Genomic DNA, 19,085 nt, shown 5'->3' with positions numbered 1-19,085 from the left:
TGGGATCCGAACCGGGGCCCTCTGGCGTCCCAAGCCAGTTCTTAACCATCGCGCCACTCGGCCGGCCCTCGTTTTACTGATTTTTAACTGTTTTTATTATGTGCTAGAAATGGCACATTAATTGTCTCTAAAACTTTCACTATAAAGGAGGGCTGGGATGATGACATTCCAAGGGCCAGAAGCACCTTTCTTTTGAGGTTGTCTACCAAACTGGGAATCAGTTGATCAGCTAGTAGTAAATGTGTTGGTCCTAAACTGGATACTGAATAGCATGTAATGTGTAGCCCTGTTTACATGTTTACTGTGGATCTGAGTAGGTAGAACTAGCTGATGACTTACAAGGCGGGCGTCTCAAGGGGTCTATGTTGAAAGCGCTTCCCAGGAGATTCTGATAAGCTACATGTGTGCACTGCTGCCCTGGGCTGCTGCTTCTCTTTGAGTTTGTTAAAAAGAATACCTGTCTTATGCAGACATGGGGTGGGCTTACGTACGCATAATAAATGAGTGATATTAAATCAGCTCAGCCAAGTGCCACATTTAGAATCTGTAATTAATTACAACCTTGCTCACATGTCAGCCGGTGAAGTATTTTGCCTCAGATTAGTTAGGCTGACCCAGTTGTTCACCTTTTGGCTCAGTCCTGAGTCCTCGAGCAAGGCCTCCGTGGCCTTATGTGCCTCTGTCACTTTTTCCCAGTTTTAATCAGTCAGGTTCCATCTTTGTGATTTGCTTACTTAATTCCACTTAGTATTTTTCTTTAAATCAAACCACTTCTATTTAAATAAATCTTTTACAAAGAAAACCTTACTAGAATCATCAGGGGGGAAATTGATGTTCTTTGCTGTAAGATGGGAAGTGTAAAAATAAATACAGTGAAAAGATGATTAAATTCCTTGATGCGCTTGCCAGTGCCGCCCTGAGCTCTGAGGCCTTCTGCCTTTGTTGAAGAAGAGAGTAGCACATTTTAGGCAGGTATTATCCACATGGTAGTGTGATGTTATCAGAAGAATTGAAAGAGATTTGGAAATGGAGTAAGTTTTTACTTGCGATTTAATGTTAGTAATGTTGGGGGGGGTGTTTTGGGAAATACCAGCTCAAGCTGTTGGATTTGGTGTCCTCTGATGTTGAGGGATCTGTCCACTGAGGCCCACCCTGGCCCTGGGAAATGCCGTTACCTAGGAAGCAGAAGTCTCGAATCTCAGGTCGATCTGCAAAGGGACGGATCTCAAATAAGCATCCCTTGCTTGCCAGGTATCGACTGGCTTTTTGTATTGATCCCCTACCAGTGGCTGTCAGTGGTATGTGAGCCTGGGCTCAGTGTAAAACATCAGCACCTCTCTCAGACCTCTGCTCACAGAGGGAGAGGTCATAGATGTGGCTTTCTCATAACTTTGTAAAAGTAGCTTTAGCAGAAACACTGCTGCGATCTTCTAGCTTTCTCCACTTGCAGATATTACGAATCCTGTAAAATGAACAACCATACCCATTGCTTGGGCTTAATGTTCCTTGAAGTACACTGAGGTGGCTTGGATTCTTTTAGACGTAGGCATAAATTGTATTATTCTATAATAAAATGACATTTTCAACAGAGGATGAGTAAATAGAAATTACTCATACTTTTTTGAGCTAATTAATTGGTTTCAAAGAACATCAGTGTAAGAACGAAATGAGTCTTATTCTGTGAGATTCACTGGGCTGGTTCTGGCAAAAATGCTGATTCCCAGTGGGCATTTCACATATCTGTGACCAGTAGTTGCCATCCTATAATTAAGTTAATCTATATCACAAAGCAGAGGTTTTGTTGTTTAATAAAAAAAACCACCCCCTCACCCTTTTACCATCTGATGGACTTAGACCTGGAACAACAGCTTCAGGCATTTTGAATGAGTTATTTTATTTGGCTACTAAACAAAGTAACTTTGTTTTGGGATAAGAGAAAATGTTTCTTTTTTCTCTCCAATGTGCCAGCTAAATTTGGCTACTGAATTTTTATAATCTAAGTCTTTTCTACTTTGAAACTTTCAGTGATAGTTAATCTTTTTAGGATTGACATTCATTTGAAAGTCCACAGACTAATGATAATTGTTGGTAGCACTTTATGTTTCACAAACACTTTTACATGTATTATCTCATTTCCTGTTCTTAGAGATCCACTGAATGGATGGTTTTATTCCCAGTTACAGATCAAACTCCTAAAATAAATTTTATTCACACAGATAAAATGTACCAGGCCAGGTTTTCTGACTACTCATATCTATTTCTCATACATATAATAAGTGAGTAATATACTTTTTTTTTTTTAAGCTGAGACATTCTGCCACCTGTTGGCAGCTCAGCGGCATCTCAGCTCGGGCCGGGACTCGAACCGCTGTTGCTCAGAGCTCACACTCTTGAGCGAGCTCTTAACCAAATGAGCCACTTGGCCAGCCCTCTCATACATATAATAAGGATGTATAGAATTAAAAGAAAATCTAGAGAAAATGTAAAGAATTCCATCTGTCACAAAACTCTCATTAGTGACAGATGTTCTAGCTCAGGTAGAATTTTAAGTTTGCTTAGAGTAGCTGGGTTAGCACTGTAAACTCATTACCTCAGAGAGAACATTTAGTAATTCGAAGACGTAATGATAGTAGGTAGATATTTGATTTAGCACAGTCCTTGGATTTCTCTTCAGAACGTTCTCCCACTTTATTTAACCCTAAATTATAGCTTAGCCAAAGCTAATCTCCTCTTTTTGTTCCAGCCTCATAACATTTTGTAGCTTCTTTAGAGAATTGGTTGGCATATTTATTTCTGTAGTCAGTATAAAGGTTGAAACTTGTTGCAGAGCCAAAAATACTTCTCTCTTTTGCTTGGGAGACACATGCCAGACCTTTCCCCAGCAGGCGGGGGCTAAGCCAGGGAAGGGGGCTAACCAGAGCAGGCACATCAAAACGTGGATGCTATCAAGGTGGACATTAGTTTCACTCTCAAATTCCCAGCTGACCATTAGGCCTAAGCTTCTTGTCACTGAATAGCATGATGTAAAATAAATGCAGTAAATTCAGTTTTTCTTTGCCATAAGCCAAATAGTGCTAATACAATTTTATATGAGGTGTGATCAAACAATACGGTGAATGTTTAAATAAAAGAAAACTGTATTATAATAAAAGACACATTTGCCAGTAATCCTTCTCAAAATACTCCCCCTCGCTTCAAACACACTTATCCCATTGTTCTTGCCACTTTCCGAAGTAGTTCTGGAAGTCCTCTTTTGTGAGTGTCTTTAGTTGTGCTGTCATGGCTGCCTCGGTGTCCTGAATCATTTTGACTTTGGGGAAGAGCCAGAAGTCGCACGGTGCCAGTTCCGTTGAATAAGGTGGATGAGGACACACCATAATATTTTTGACAGAAATTGTCATACCAGAAGCGATGTGTGACATGGAGCATTGTCATAATGGAGGGTGATTTATGCACACTTTAAAACATACCTTCTCTGAACCATAGCTCACACTCTACTACTGCACCGAACAAGTTGAAACTTGTCACCCTCTGTTACTAAGGTTCAATGTACCACTTGCCATATTGAAGATCCCTGCCTTTCCATTGGATGGCACTTGGCAGCAGTATTCACCATATTTTGTGATCACAATGGAAAGGCTCCATCCATGTCATGCATCGCTTCTGGTATACAGCAATTTCTGTTAAATAAAAATATTATTGTGTGTCCTCATCCACCTTATTCACTGGGTCTGGCACTGTGCAACTTCTGGCTCTTCCCCAAAGTCAAAATGACCATAAAAGGTAAACATTTTGACTCAATTCAGGACATGGATGCAGCCTAAACAGCACAGCTAAAGACCCTCACAAAAGAGGACTTCCAGAACTACTTCAGAAAGTGGCAAGAACAATGGGATAAGAGTGTTTGAAGCGAGGGGGAGTATTTTGAGGGGGATTAATGGCAACGTGTCTTTTGCTGTAATAATTTTTTTTTTAATTTAAACATTCACTGTATTTTTTTTAATCACACCTCATATTTTTTTCCTTAGTTATATAATCATCAGGTGTCTTTAAAATGGTGCTATTGATGCCATTTGTTGGTGCAACATTTTGATTTCTGGTTATAAAATATATTGATTTTTTTCCCTCACACTAAAATTATAATCAAGTGAAAGCTCGAACTGCTTGTAGCACAACAGCCAATAAGTCGAGTGACAGGGAGTTGGGGCAAGGAAAGAAACGTTATTTGGAAAGACAGCAAGCCAAGAAGATCCTAAATAACCATCTTGAGAAAGCACAGAATTCTGGCTTCTTTCATGTCAGGGAAAGGGGGAAATTGGAGAGGTTTCAGGTCATGAGGTGATTATCGACCGCAGACATCTGGACGTCAGCAAGGGTCCTAGGAGGATGATGAAACTTCTTTGCTTTTGGTCAACAGACTCTGGTTGCTGTGATCCCAGTCACAAGGTTCCTATTAATCCTTTGATAGATAACCATTATTTGTGTACATACCTTCTTTAACCCCTTGGGGCGATAGTTTCGAGCAGGGAGGTTATTTCAGTAATTCCTAGGCTACAGGTTAGATTACTCTAATGATTAGCATATCTATGTGCAGGACTAAGCAAAAGTTGCTAACCAACATGTTATGGGAACTGGGCAGGCTCGAGCAAGATGAAGTCAGAAAGATAGATTATTTTATTCTATTAGAAAATCTGCCTTTTTTAATGTCTGTGTCTTGAGATTGTTTTAAAAAAATAAACTGGCAATGATATTATCCATGTATTTAACAAGTATTTATTGAGTACCTTATCTACTCTAGGCATTGTTCTGCACTGAACTAGAAAAGCAATGTCTTTGATTTCATGCAGCTTATATTCTGTTTAGGAAGGGTGGAGCAAGGACAAAATCAAGTAGAATAAGATTATTTCAGGTAGTGATAAATGCTAGGAATAATGGAGAAAGAATGATCACGGCAAGACATTTTAGATAAGACTAGTCAAAGAAAGCCTCTCTGAGAAGCTGATATTTAAATTTATGCTCAGTGATGAAAAAGAGCCAGCTGTTTGAAGGCCCGGAGGACCCGTGTTCCAGAGAAAATAGAAAGTGCGAAGACCCTGAGGTAGAAATGGGTTGGGCGGAAAGACCAGTGAGGAGGTGCCCAAGCAGTGTGCAAGGAGAGGGCTGCAGGTGGAGTCTGAGAAAGGGGCTGGGGTTCAGGCTGTGGGCCCGCATGTACCAGGGGAACCAGGATGGGGCGGCACCAGCAAGGCCGGGTCACTGGCCGATTTGAGCACGGAAGCATCTTTTCCTTTGTAGTGAAATAGTAATTTAGTCATCCAAGCCAGAAAACAAAAGAGGATGTGTACACTTCTCATACTCTCATTTGGGTAACAAAAACTCATTGATTCAAAAACAAAAACACATGCATTTTGATTTTTTCATTATTAACATAGTAATATACATTGTAAAAAGAATTAACCAACAAGAGGATAAATATGCAATCAGGATAAATAAAGCTTCGCTATCTTACTTATTTTCAATCAGAATAAATAAAGCAGTTTGGCATTTACCCTTGGAAGATTTCTAGACCCTGGGCAAAACAATATTTGGCTGCATACTTCTCACACATGAAAAGGTAGATTTGTTATAAATCTACTTTTTAAACTTAATCTATCTTTTCTATGTTAATGCTTGTTGTTCTACTTCCTTGTTTCTGAAAACTACCTATTATTCCACATTCTTAATGTATTTAATTTAATCAACTCCCTATTGACAGGCATTTAGATTTTCAGTACATTATTCCATGAAGGGCTTTAAAGACCATTCTTTGGGAATACACATTCCCAAAGAAATACTCAGTATTTCAGGGTATTGATTCTCCACAGGGAGGCTGGTCATAGCAGCCCTCCAGCTTAGCACTACTGTGATACAATGAACTACTTGAATTCTGAATTATGTCACCAGAATGAGGCAGTGAAAATGTGGGTTTCTAACACCATCAATCAGTCAGTCAGTTGTTAATATTCACCAGTGCTGCTCTTGACTTGTTTGCTACATATATAAATTGTTAAGATAGCTGTGCTTCAGATTTTAAAGAGGGCATTTTAAAATTCATATTTTAGTTATATTTTCTAAAAGATGTTTTTCCTGACAATCATTTCACAAGACTGATTTGTATGTTGATTAGTTAAAATACACACACACCTGCTATTTCAACCCTGTTAAGCTGTGGTCTTACATACGACCAGAGGAGGGAGTTTTTATCACTTCCTGAGCTGTAGCACCTACCACCTGGCGGGGCTAATTCCTCCAGTGCATGTTCTAGTCCAGGGGTCCGCAAACTTTTGAGACAGAAGAGCCACCAGGGGTCAGCAAACTGCGGCTCGCAAGCGTGTGGCTCTGAAGTAAAATTGAAAATGAAAATAAAACTATCATAGTTTCATTTATAAAATTTATAAAGGATTTTACTCACATAACGGTGATTATGTAAAAATATACTTATGGCTCTCGAATAATTTTTAAATTGTTGTGAGGACAGGATTGGCTCTCCCAGTGGTCGGCAAACTTTTGAGACAGAACGTACCCAGAGAGCCGCGTGTGGCGCGCGAGCCGCAGCTTGCCGGCCTGTGTTCTGGTCCAAGCCCATGAAACGAACTGGTTTGGGGCAGGAGGACAGTGGCCACGTTGTGCGTCTAACAGTCCCAGTCTTCGGTTTACTTTTCCATCTTGTTTTTAAGACAAGCGCTCTCAAATTGAACTTCAAAGAAATTGTATACCTTCTCCACTTGTGTGTTTCAAAGTTTAGAAAAAAAAGAGAGAGGGAGAGATCAGGGAAGGTAATTATCTCACAGTCAAATGAGTTAAAATACAAACAGTAAACTCCTAATCACACATGATAGAATTCTTGATTTTTTTTAGTTTCCTAGGGTCAAAAATAAATTCTGAACTGAAATTTGTTTCATTGCTTCTTGTGCTTGATACTTTAAAAAGATTGTTAGAATTCTTAATACCAGATTTGTAGTGAGCTTTTGAAAGTTAAGATGGTGTTTTTCCTGAGTGGCTAGTAGGCCTTTCTGTGTGATTCTTACTATGCTCAGTTGTGCTCCTTGAATCTCAGTCTGCCTGGCCAAACATGAAATGGCTGTCATCATCAGGATAACTTGTTTGCTGTGATACCAGGATTTCATACTGTTTAAATGTTTTTCAGCTCCCCTCGCAGTGCATTTTTCGTAAGAAAAACTTGTTAAAACAGGTTCTCTATGGACTTTTTTGATTGACATGAATATATGAAATGTTTATACACAGCATATATTTTTACATAGATACACAAATGTAATAATCTCAAACGTGCTATTTTCAGTTAGTCTACTCTTTTTATTTCATTGGCTCTTTCTGCCTCCCCACCTTCTTTAACGTAACAGTCTTTTTTACTCTGTAAGCCACCTCTGTAAGTTGGTACATTCTTAGTGCGTAACTTAATATTATACATCCTTCTATATTTTTTTCTCATACTCATAACTCTCTACAGGCACATATAAGCCCATGTTTTACTAGCAGGGGCTTTGGGTCGCAGTTTTACAAAAAATGGATCATGTTATGCATACTTCTTTTCTACTGAATAGTGCCACGTGGGAATCCATTCACACCCCAACATAACACTAATCCCCTTTTTTAATGAATGCTTACTCTTCTGAGGTGTGGCTATACAGTAGCCAGGCCCTCTGTCTGTGGACATTAACTTTCTTTCCTGCTTTTGCCTCTAAACAAAGAAGCGGTAACCACCCTGCTATTGCTACATATATCTTTCACGAGTGGTGGTTTTGTTTCTATGGGATAGAGTCTTAAGAAGAGACTCCTGGGTCAGAAAGGATATTTATTTGCACTGTTAATAGCTGCTACTAGATTGTTTCCCAAAAAGGCTATAATACTTTGTAGCTCTACTAGAATTCTATGCAAGTATTGCCACCAGGAGTAGGTGTTTTATTTATTTTTCTGAACTTTCATTTCTTTTTCTAAAGCCTCTTACATTATTTTATACATATGCAGCATGTGCGCGCACACACACGATTGTCATTTGATTTTGAAGTAAGTTTCTCTAAAAAGTGCCAACTTTTTTACTACCAGAGTGGCATGTATCTTCTGAGTTTTAGTAATATTAATGATATAAGGCAAAGAGATCTTCCAAAATGAGTGACAATTTTTTTAAATATCCATCTAAACAGTTACAGGCAATCTTCCTGTAATATGGGAAATTTCTGTTCATTCTGTATGGAATTGACCTCAGGGGAAGACACCTAGTTCTGTTAGGCTGGCTTCCTCTGTGCAGCACGTGTAGTCTTCTACAGGGAACAGTTTTAGCCAGACTGGCGGCAGTGCCTGCGCAACACTGTTGTCAGTTTTGTTTCTGATCTCGGTCCTCCTTGCGCTTGGAGTGATTGGTCACCTTTTAACAGTGTTCACTTTGTGTATCAGATAATGGCTGGGTTGAGGTCAGACTGTGGTGAACACAAAGCCTATGTATTATAAATCAGGCCGTGAGGTTATACTTTATTTGCCTGCCTTGGAACACATGGACCAGCTGAAAAGGGACACACACAGGAAGTGTGGCTGAGCCCTGGAGGAGCCTCTCATGGAAAGCTCAGGTGGTGGCAGCCAGAGGAAGGCTGCTGGTATTATCCCCCAAGGTGAATTATCCTCATTTAAACTTGATCTCCGGCCTCCCCTAATCTGGCCTGAGTACCTAATGAACGCTGGATGATAACATAGCAACATTTCTTGGTGAAGCTAATCTGAATCTGGGTAGCAGGCTTCCAGGCCTACAGCTGAATGAATTGCTTGGTATTTCTAAGTTTGAAAATACTCCCCCCCCCCTCAAGTGCTCCTTGGCAGCAGGTAAGGAATGTTAAAGCTCCTGTAAGTGCCAATTAAGGCCAATTATAACTCGCCCGGCCTGCTGAGACAGTAAAGTGGGGTTAGTGGAGACTTGTGCTCTATAAACTGTGGAGAACTGGCTACCGCCCGGGACAGGAACACAGCAATTCCCAACTGCCCACGGCAGAACACCAAATGACAGGCATCTCTGCTGGCTTCTTAGGGATTTGATTTAGGAAATCCTATGATTTGCTGGGGACTTCACTAATTTCTGTAATCAAAACCACTCTTCTCTTACTCTTCCTTCAGATGATGTCCACCATCCAGTTTCTCCTTGTTTCTGATCATAGTAGCTAGCATTTATCGAGCATTTGAGATGTGCTGGGCACTGCATTAAATGTGTTACCTCCTTTGTCCTCACCACAGCCCTGGAGGGAGGGAGTGGAATTAGGCTTCTGAGGAGCACACAGACCTGGGGGCCGGTGGGCTTTTGCCTGTGGCTGCACAACTGAAGGTGCTGAGACCATGGGCGGCTGCCCCTCCCAGCTCAGGCTGCTGCACGTGTGCTCTGCGCCGGCTCATTCACAGGATTTGTGTCAGATCAGGACTCCTTTTGTGCAACCAGAGTAAAACTGATGAGTGCACACCATCCACACCACAGCCAATACCTATAATTTTTGGTCTGTAAGGCATGGGTGTTATTCTATTAAAATGGTATTTTAGTCTGTAGCCTTTTTTTAGTCTGTAGTCTATTTTTTTATAAGAAAAAAGAAATGTGACCATGTCCCCAGACATAGACACTTAAATCTGAGCCACCATTGTGGGATTTAATATCAGTATAAACTTTATTTGGATAGGATATTGGGAAATTGTTTGAAGAAAATAGTAACAGTGCTTTTCAAGGAGAACAGAGCTGTATTTGTTTAAACATTAAAAAGTTTACTTTGAGCTTTAGGCCTGGTGTTTTGTATATTTGTGTTTATTGTACAAAATTATGTTTTCCTGGCTTGCACTGTCATTCATCCCCATTTGATGTACATCTTAAAAATAAATTTAAGTTGTTTGTGTATAAAATTAAATGTAGACATGTGTTCGTTCCATTTAAGAACATCTGCTGAGATTCACCCAGGCTTTCCTGAGGGTTGCAGAAAGACGGTCCCCAGAACTGTCATGGGTTGACTGGTTCTCATAATGATTGTTCCCCCCACTTGCACTCCCACCATCTACCAAAGGGAACACTGGAAAGGCAAGCATTTGTGCTGAGAGCCCAGAAAGGAGGCCACGTCCGGCCTGGTGGGTGCAGTGGTGGGGACTGCGGCTCAGTCTGAGAAAGATACTCTTATCCCGGTTCTGTTCTGCAATTGATGACATCCAGGAGACTCCTCATCTGCCCCTTGGGGAGGGTGCGTGGGTGCAGCAAACAGTGCCAAGACCTGTTGCAATCAGGCAGCACGACAGTGGATTTTTTTTTTTCCTGCTAGCTTAAGAAAACTTGCAGTGAATTAACCTAAAATTATTTTTTTTGCTAATTAACTTTTGAAATTTGCTTATCCTTCCTTCTAAGGCTCACTGATGGCTCTTTCTTTGTGTTCTTCTGGTGTCTTTTAAGGACCACCATAGTTTTTTTAGTCTGAATGTGACTGTAAGAAACCTGAAAAGGAAAAGAAAGCAGTAGGTTTCAGAAAACCCTCTGGATTTTAATATCACTGTCATGGTTAGGATCTGAATGCTTGCTGTGAAAATAAAGCAGCATGGCTACTCTTCTTTTGTTTTAGAATAAATTTAGAATTTTTGTGTGGTCTAACAGAAGCCATTTCCTATGCCCACAACTCTTTCCCATTCCTCCCAGGCCGAATCTTTCCACACATGTACTTCATGACTTTTTGCCAGGTATTCTGCATGGGGTGATGGGATTCTGCAGAGGAATTCCCCACCCCCCCCCTCGACTATTAAGTGTTCATTAAGAACTATCAGTCATCTGAGTCTATTCATGTGTGCAGCCGTTATTATCATAAAACTCAGATCAGTTGGCCATTTTTTTCAATGTCTGTTTGACAGTAAGATTTGATGATGATTGGCAAGAGGGGGAGTATTGATATAGGGAGTGTAATAGGGCTGAGATGGGGAAACAGCTAAACCAGGAAGACACTGTTTACAAAGCGCTACTTAGAGACGTTTTGGGATTCTTAGTATAAAAAGTACCACGCTTTATAGTCAGTCAGCCAGTGATTGAAACTCTGGACACTCAGGTGTATATTCTTCTGAAATTAGACATATTTTACTAATATGCACAGAGAATAAGATTTTTGTTACTAGATTTGGGAAGAAAAGAGTGCTCACTTATAACAAACTTTTATTTTTTTAAAATATACATCATGAGGAAATAAAATGGGGGGAAAGGCTTGTTGATATTTATAGAAATGTATAACGTTAAAACTTCTAGGTCTATCCAGACATAAAATGTAGATGGTATAATGAATCATGTAAATTTTCTATTATACCTGGTAATAGTATCAGTTTAAAGGTATTTAGAAAAATCAGGGTGTGAATAATTCACATTTCAGCAGGTTTAATTTATAAATTTCATCTTCTCCAGTTTTGGCAAGCTGCCTTCCAACTAGACGGATTAATTTACACCAGCCAGGATGCCTGGTATGACCATATTAGATCAAATTAGACTCCTCCCCTTGTTTTCTGTTGATCTGCCAGGACCTTTGTAATTCAAGTGCTTTTTACAGTAGTAGCAAATGTTACATAAGACCAAACATGGAGCATATTTGGAGTTGGTGGGCAGACCCAACTCATGATGTAAGCCTGCAGTAGCGAGTGTGCAATGAAGCACAACCAAATTATGTGAATGGAAGGTCACAAGAAGCCTCTCCACAATGGCCCTTCCTCCGCACAGGGGCTGAAAGCTCCACTCGGTAAGTTTTCCGAGACAATTTTCAGAGGCTGGTCTTGGCTCGGGGCCCAGTGCTGGATGAGCTTGCAGGAGGTGGGTTAGGTCTTTGGTAACGTTACATAGAACCAAGCAGAGTCAGAAGAGTGCGTGCAGGCCTGTTTCCTGCTATCATTTGTCCTGTCCTGCCAGCAGGCCCAGAGCCGTTTGCTGCTGAAGCGGTGCAGAGCGTGAGCTCTGCAGAGCTGGTGATCGGAGTGGGTAATCGCAACAAGAAGGATTAGCTGCTTCAAGCGCCCACAGGAGCCATTCTGAAATGTCATTTGAGTAATCTGGCCAAAGGTCAAAATGCAGACAGGAGTTGAGTTTGCTATTAACTCCAACAAAATGCTGAGGTTTGCACCAAACAGTTCCCGGATCTCAAAACAGGGAGAACATTGGCTACGTCGCTCTCTAAAAATGGAGGAACGTTGTAACATGCTTTAACTGTTTGTTTTTTATCTCACTTGTGGTAAGTGAGGTTTCATGACAGGCAGTTCACAGTGTTTCCTGTAAGAATGTGTTTGAAAGCTATTTGTCAGATACTTCAAATCCACAGCAAAGTTTCAAACAGAACACTGTGTCAAGAGGGAAAACAACTTCAAAATACAAACAGTAACCCTGGGAAGTCATTCAGTAACTTCTTAAATGAAGTGTATAAAAACGTAATTACTGACTGACTGCCAGAAAAGAGGTTTTTTTCAGTTGTTATTAAGGTAGCCAGTACAGCTAAGCTGAGTGGCTGGGAGGCTGTTCTCGGAGTTACATTAATTATCTCGTGCCTCTGTCTGCAAGCAGGAAGTGAGGTGACAGTTGAGTTCTTTACTTTTCACTGGATTCAAATTTCATGCCTTCTGCAGTGACCGGATGAGTTTAATTGAGGTTGAGATTTAGCTACCCTTTTGAAGGACTATAAGTACAAACAAATCTTAAACCTTTAACCAAATAGCTGTTAATCCCCTAAAATTGATTTTTCTAAAAACTCTTATCTCTTGTGAGGCAGTTTTAGTTTTGCCGTTTCTGGTTTCGTTTTTGAATATTGCTTTTGGTGTTTTTTAGTTGACAGCCCCAGCCTATAGGTGGGGCAGATACTATTTCTCGCTCCAGAAAAAATACACGTGCCGCAAACTCATTGAAAACAGCGGCATTGTTAAGTAATGAATCACCCATTCCTTATTAACAGAGTGCCTCAGGAAGGCGGCTTTCTGGACTGTTCTGAGTTTGAGGGTTTTGTTATTCCCGTGTTCACCGTCTTCTCTCCCCCACCCAGAGCAAAGTAAAATAAAAAGGATAGAAAAGTAGTGGAACGCAGCAGTGCAGCTGTGACGTACAGCCTCAGCGCAGCACTTTGGAGCAGGTGGTGACACTCCATGGCACCTAGACTTGCTGCTCCTTTTGGCCTGGGAAGACAGGGCTCCCCGTGGGGATTCCTGCACAGAGGTTTTCACTAAAAACAAATAAGCAAAACCAAAAGAGAACTCCTCTAATTTGAGTTTTACCAAGTTCCTTTAATTCTGTCTTCCCGTATCTCTCTGTGTGTGTGTGTGTGTGTGTGTGTGTGTGTGTGTGTGTGTGTGTGTGTGTGTGTGTGTGTGTGAGAGAGAGAGAGAGAGAGAGAGAGNAAAATTGGATTGGAGTAGTAAAGACACATTGTTTTTCGTAATTCTCTTTTTTTGCACTTTGATGATAGCCTTGTGTCTTTCATTTGGGAAAAACTGTGACCCACACCCAAAATACGGCTGCAGAGATGCTCATGTAAGAATTGAGTTGGTGGATGCTTGAACCGTGCATGGTCTAACAAACTGGAAGGCTGAACTTACAGTGATAGATCACTGGATTTGTTGAGTGCTGTTTTTCCTAAAAGATGAAGGATTAAATTAAAAAGTAGCTGGAAACTTGTGGATTTTTGGTTCGGGCTCTTTTTTGCTTCTCACCCGAGGAATGCAAACATTTCAAGTCAGTGGTGAGGTGGGAGGGAGACGGGAGCAGATTTTCGGGGAATGCTGTGCATCACTCAGACAGCAAAACCTTGTTTGTTTCAGGCAGGTGTTTGCTTGCTGTATTGTCAGTATCATTTGGTAACAGTGTGCTTCCTGAAGACAGCAGAGGGAGGTCCTTATGACTGTTAGCAAAACAGTAGTGTCAGCCAGCATGGCATGCGTTTCAGGATATCCTGTAGTCAGAAACGGTGACAGTAAGGTCACAAAGGTGGCACCATTCCGTGGATCACAGAACCTCATAGAGGTGGCTGTGTTTAAGTCAAGGCAGCAGCAAACTTGTGTGTGTCTGTCTGAGACCCTGGTGATAACCCTCAGCGCAGCCTGCACTGTGGCCGGGGCTGCAGGAGCGGAGGAAGGGCTGCCTTATGGAAATGAACTGGCTGCCTGACCCTTCAGTTTTCCCTGAAGCAAGCAGTCTGCTGACCATGATTATAAAGAAGTGATGTTATGCTCGCAACTGAGTTGATCAAATGTTACACCATTGAGTACCCCTTCTTTTTCGCTATCATCTTTAATAAACGATTTGGATTTTTAAACTATTTTATAACATTTTTTACATGTTTGCCAAGAGCTACAAGTTAAGATGATGGGGGAGGGGTACCTCCGATAGTCAATAAACTTTTTCATATTTCTCACATACTTGAAAGCAAAGTCCAGAAAGAACTGTCCCATGGGAAGAATTCCTGGCTAGAGGATTATTTGAGGTTGCTATATTTCTGCTCCTTTCTTAGCAACATTATTTACAATCCATTCACGCCTGCCCCTTCCCCCACCAGTCTTTCTCCCTTGTAATCTGCCCTTTGTGATCTGTTCTCTTTCATGCAGCCAGTGTGAATGGGGGTGCTGCAGTGTGCACCCTGCCCAGAGATGTGGAAATGCAAAGAGACCTGGAACACTTTAGTGGGCCTTTTATTCCCATCATAAAGCACTGACTTGAAGAGCTTGATAATTCGATTATAAACCTTTGGCGAAAAGTTGTTTCAAGTGCCCCGAGTGCTGCAAATGACTCTCTTCTGCACTTTCCCCTTATGTTTTAATTTAAAAGCACCTCTGCATTAAAGGAAAGAGAAATGCATTTGGCAGAAGTCACAGTTAAAGACTAATTTGTTAGGGCAGCCAGTGTTGAAATCATCCTTTTCAGTTAGATCTCTCTAGTGGAAACGATGCCTAGTGCTTTGTGCTGAGGGTTTTTTCTCCCTCCCTGTTTTCCAATGCGTTTGTAACCCACCTAAGCATGCTCTGAGGCTGCCTATGGCTCCAATTTTGGCTGATTGTCCTTCGACATTGTGTGTCAGAGAACAACAGCTCTGGGTTTGCCAACTTAAGATTTTAGTGTTCCAGGGACAGTCCCACCAAATTGCTTCCTTTTTAGCATTAGACTATTAATCAAGTGCCTGAGGACCCTAAAGAAATTGGACCAAAAGAAAAACAGATTTGGGGATTAAAGAAGTATGTGACAAGGAGTGGAGTAGGACCACATTTGCAGGTCAGATGAGAGTGCTATTAGAAAAGAGTAAGAAAATTTACAGGGAAAAGCTGACAGTGTGAGTAGTGGGAAGACATCATTCAGTGTTTTATGTCCTTGCATAGCTCATGGTGTGATTTTAAATGGTATACCAAGTATTTTTAAATAGTTATGAGCAAAAAAAATAAATGTTAAACCCAAACCCCTGATTTCACAGATATTGCATCTGTAACACAAAATTAGGTATGTCTAGTCAGCCACTGTCTTTTGAAAAATACATTAAGTAAATAATAGTCTTTGATAATGTGCAGATATGATGAAAGATCCGGAATGTGATTTGGTTTTGAATCTCAAAAGTTTAAGGAAAAACCAATGTGGTGAAAAGTAGATATGTAAAGAAGAAGTTCTGCGATTTAAAAATGCATACATGCTGTCTCAATTTATAGCCTGCCTCAGCTCCTGATCCTGATGTTCCCTAGGGGGTCAGAATCCTATGAAAGACAGAAGATGCCAGTTGGCGCCTCATGAGTTGTGTTTGGCATCCTGAAAGTGGGGTTAACTGGAAGCTGCCTAATAGTAGATGACACTTATTTTCAACCTGGATATCAAAATAAACTAATTCTGTGAAGGGGCTGCTTACTGAATGACCCAAAGTTTCTAAACAGCGCTTTTTGGTGCCCGTAACGATTACTGTTAGCGCTCCTGCCTGCTCTTGCATGCTTGTTGAGAATGGAACAAATTGATACTGTGCTCATTGACTGTAATGTGGCTTGCTTTATGTTGGCATTTGTGAAATTCAGCCCAGAACACCAGTGAAATTTCTCTTTTTGTAAAGTATGTATTTGATACTTAAGTAAACCATATTCATTCATTATAGAAAATTTAAGCAGTATGCAAAGGTTTTTCAAAAATAGACCTATCATCTCAGGGATAACCACTTTAAAAAGTCTGACATACTTTTTTTCAAGCGTGAATGATTTGAAGTTATAGTTTGCTTTGAAGTTTAGGTTTGTGCCCTAACTTTGACAAGTGTGCATTACAAATTATTTTTATTTTCGAAATAATATTTGTGACTTAAAAATACCTAATTATTTGCTTTGAGCTTCTTTTTGGTTTGTACTTGAGTGTCAACACACACACACACACACACACACATATACACATATATACATAGACACACAAACATATATACGTACACTTACATATATACCCAAATATATACTTTTTTAAACTCAGCATGATTCCAAAATCACAAGCCCAGTAGTATTCTGGTTGCTTTCCACTTCGGAAGAGTTGAAGAAAGCTGTCCTCTCCTCCCCTGTATCTTTGCCCTTGCCTTCAGTGGGGTCACATCTTCAAGCCACAAAGGGAAAGAAAGCCCTATGCATCCATCTATCTATCCCTCCCTCCCTCCCCTCCTCCCTTTATCTGCCTTGCTCACACACTCACCCACACTCACCCATGTCCTTCCTCTTTTCCTGTGTCTGTGTTTGTCTGTCTGTCAGCCTGCCTGACTGTCTCTCCCTCTTGCTGGAGCCATTCAAAGTGTCCCCCTGATTCAGGGGCAGTGTGCCTTTTCTGGGTTGGTGCAAGACCCTGGAGAGGAGTGCTTGGAAAACTCAGCATGGCCTCCTCACCAGACCAGTGCGGTTACACTTAGCATCTGACCACCGGTTTGTCTAACAGGAGGTCCCTAACCCTACTCATAACTTGCCTGTTTCTCTTTTGGTGTAAGAACATACACTTTTTAAAGTTGAAGGCCTAGTTTAAAATCTTATGAAAAAGAAGGGCCCACAGTGAAAGGATGAGGAGAGTCCATTGGAACTATAATTAAATTTAGTTTTCCCTCTTCGCTCTCTCGTGAAGGGAAAGCCAGATGCCACCCTTTCTAGAGAATAAGGTACCAGACCCAGATGTGAAGGAACAACTTAATTCAGCAGCATGATAAGAATCTGAGCTGGCACTTTTCAGCCAGAATCTCAGACACACACACACTCAGAGAGAGAGAGAGAGAGAGAGAGAGAGAGAGAGAGAGNAGAGAGAGAGAGAGAGAGAGAGAGAGAGAGAGAGAGAGAGGGAGAGACAGAGAGGGAGCGTGCACACCACCAGTTTCAAGTTTTACTGAATGAAGACATTCACATGATAAGTTGCCATTCTCAGTTTTTAAATAGCTTTTATTGTTGAAGTAGAATATACAATTCGGGGGGAATGTCATTGATACATCAGCTGACTTTTAATGTTAAGAAACTTTGAATCTTGATTTTGTAGTGCAGAATCCCATTTTGAGAGATAGACAAGAAAAGAAGTGTTAACTAAAGAAAATGGGGAGAATGGACTATGATGGAAATAGAAAATTGAAAGGACAAGCTTGAAGTTACAGTCAGTTCTGCTGTAACACAACACGCATTCCTAAAAAATTACTGCACTGTTCTAAAGTGCACAATAAAAATCACATGAGACTCATTGAGAAAATTGGGATATGGGCACAACACTCAAAAACTTCATTAGTGACACACACAGGAAAAGACAGGAACCTGACAAAAACGGTAGCACAGTTTTACATAGATTTAATGTTTAAAAAAATACATAAATCTGAGAAAAAGTATGACAGTTTACCTTGAAAACGACCTAACATTTGCTTCTGGAAGAAGGTGTCAGGAAGAAGCGCTTGTGAGCTGTGTAGTGGTGGAAGGAATGTTCTCTGAAATCAGTGGAAAGTGGGAGCACCTGACACGGGTAGGCGAGGCTCCTGACATCCGTGGTGACTGAGGTGGCTGGTGGATGTTTGGGGTGGGGGGCATTTTGTGTATTCCCATGTGGTTCTGTTCAGCCAGGTACAGTTTTCTGCATTCACCTAATGCTTCTTGCAGTTGAAATCTTGCAAAAGCAAATGCAAAATTTCATTATGCTCAAATTGTTTTTTAGTGCATCAGTAGCTTTGGAATAGATTTACATTCCCAAAACAAGCAATGTAGCAGAACTGACTGTATTCAATCAGATTGAAAATTTTATTTACATCATTTGATACAGGAGAAAATGTATCACATTTATTCTGAGACATTTGCTTGAGAATTCCGATCACCAGAGAATAGTAAGAGGAGTAGACTTCTTAAAAGTCAGAGTTCCTGTTGGGGTTTCCCCCTTTATACCACAGACATGGTATTATTTCTTCAGTACACTGCCACCAGGCAGACACTTTCTGTGGGTGAGCATGGATGAATATTTCAATATTTAATTATTTTAATGTATATCAGAAAAATGTTTATAGGAGGCTTATCAAACCTATTGCTTCAGAGATACTATTGTTTGGGGAAAATATCTCTCAAGCGAGGTACACTGCTTCATGCTGAGCCATCTGAAAATGTACTTGGGGGTAGTTTCAGGTTGCCCTTGGCAGAGGGGCATGACTGGTGATTAAAGGGTGGCAGACCAGGAATTCTAACTACCCTGAAATCCCGTAGAATTATCCTGTCCAAAATACCAATGATGCTCACATGAGAGACTGGTTAATATTAGACTAAGGAGGAGGAGGGAATAGGAGAGTTGATCATTTAAAGTGTTGAGTACAAAATAGTATTTTATGTGGCTTTGGTTAGAACAATGGAAATAGTTTGCAGTTGACGGAAGTTTGGAAAACACTCGTTCAGGACAAGTAGCAGCAGTGACCTTTAACAGACTGATACACGGTGCCGTGTGGACACCAAGCAGTGTTCTCAGTGCTGTTCGAATGTTCACTTAGCTGTGGTTAATGGTTTTGAGATGTCAGCCGAGCCTCAGGTGGACCCTCAATCTTGGCTTTACTGTGGAATCACACTGGGGAGCTCCTAAGAGC

The 19,085-nt window shown here is 40.8% G+C and overlaps 1 protein-coding gene across 7 annotated transcripts in view; it reads left to right on the top strand.

Annotated features, from left to right (window-relative positions):
* Window positions 1-19,085, top strand: part of ATXN7 (ataxin 7) — a 134,317-nt gene that overhangs the window by 92,182 nt on the left and 23,050 nt on the right. For 2 of the 7 annotated variants that reach the window (XM_019624094.1, XM_019624093.1), the window contains exon 1: window positions 11,606-11,774. The exons of the other annotated variants lie outside the window; for them this stretch is intronic. In XM_019624094.1, the coding sequence (XP_019479639.1) occupies window positions 11,708-11,774 (67 nt within the window). In that variant the 5' untranslated portion in view covers window positions 11,606-11,707. Of the gene's footprint in view, window positions 1-11,605; window positions 11,775-19,085 lie in introns of those variants that run through there. 7 annotated transcript variants of the gene reach the window in all.

The sequence above is a fragment of the Hipposideros armiger genome, unplaced genomic scaffold (assembly GCF_001890085.2).
Source record: "Hipposideros armiger isolate ML-2016 unplaced genomic scaffold, ASM189008v1 scaffold_578, whole genome shotgun sequence".
Classification (NCBI taxonomy): domain Eukaryota; kingdom Metazoa; phylum Chordata; class Mammalia; order Chiroptera; family Hipposideridae; genus Hipposideros; species Hipposideros armiger.
This window is presented reverse-complemented; position numbering and strand designations above follow the sequence as displayed.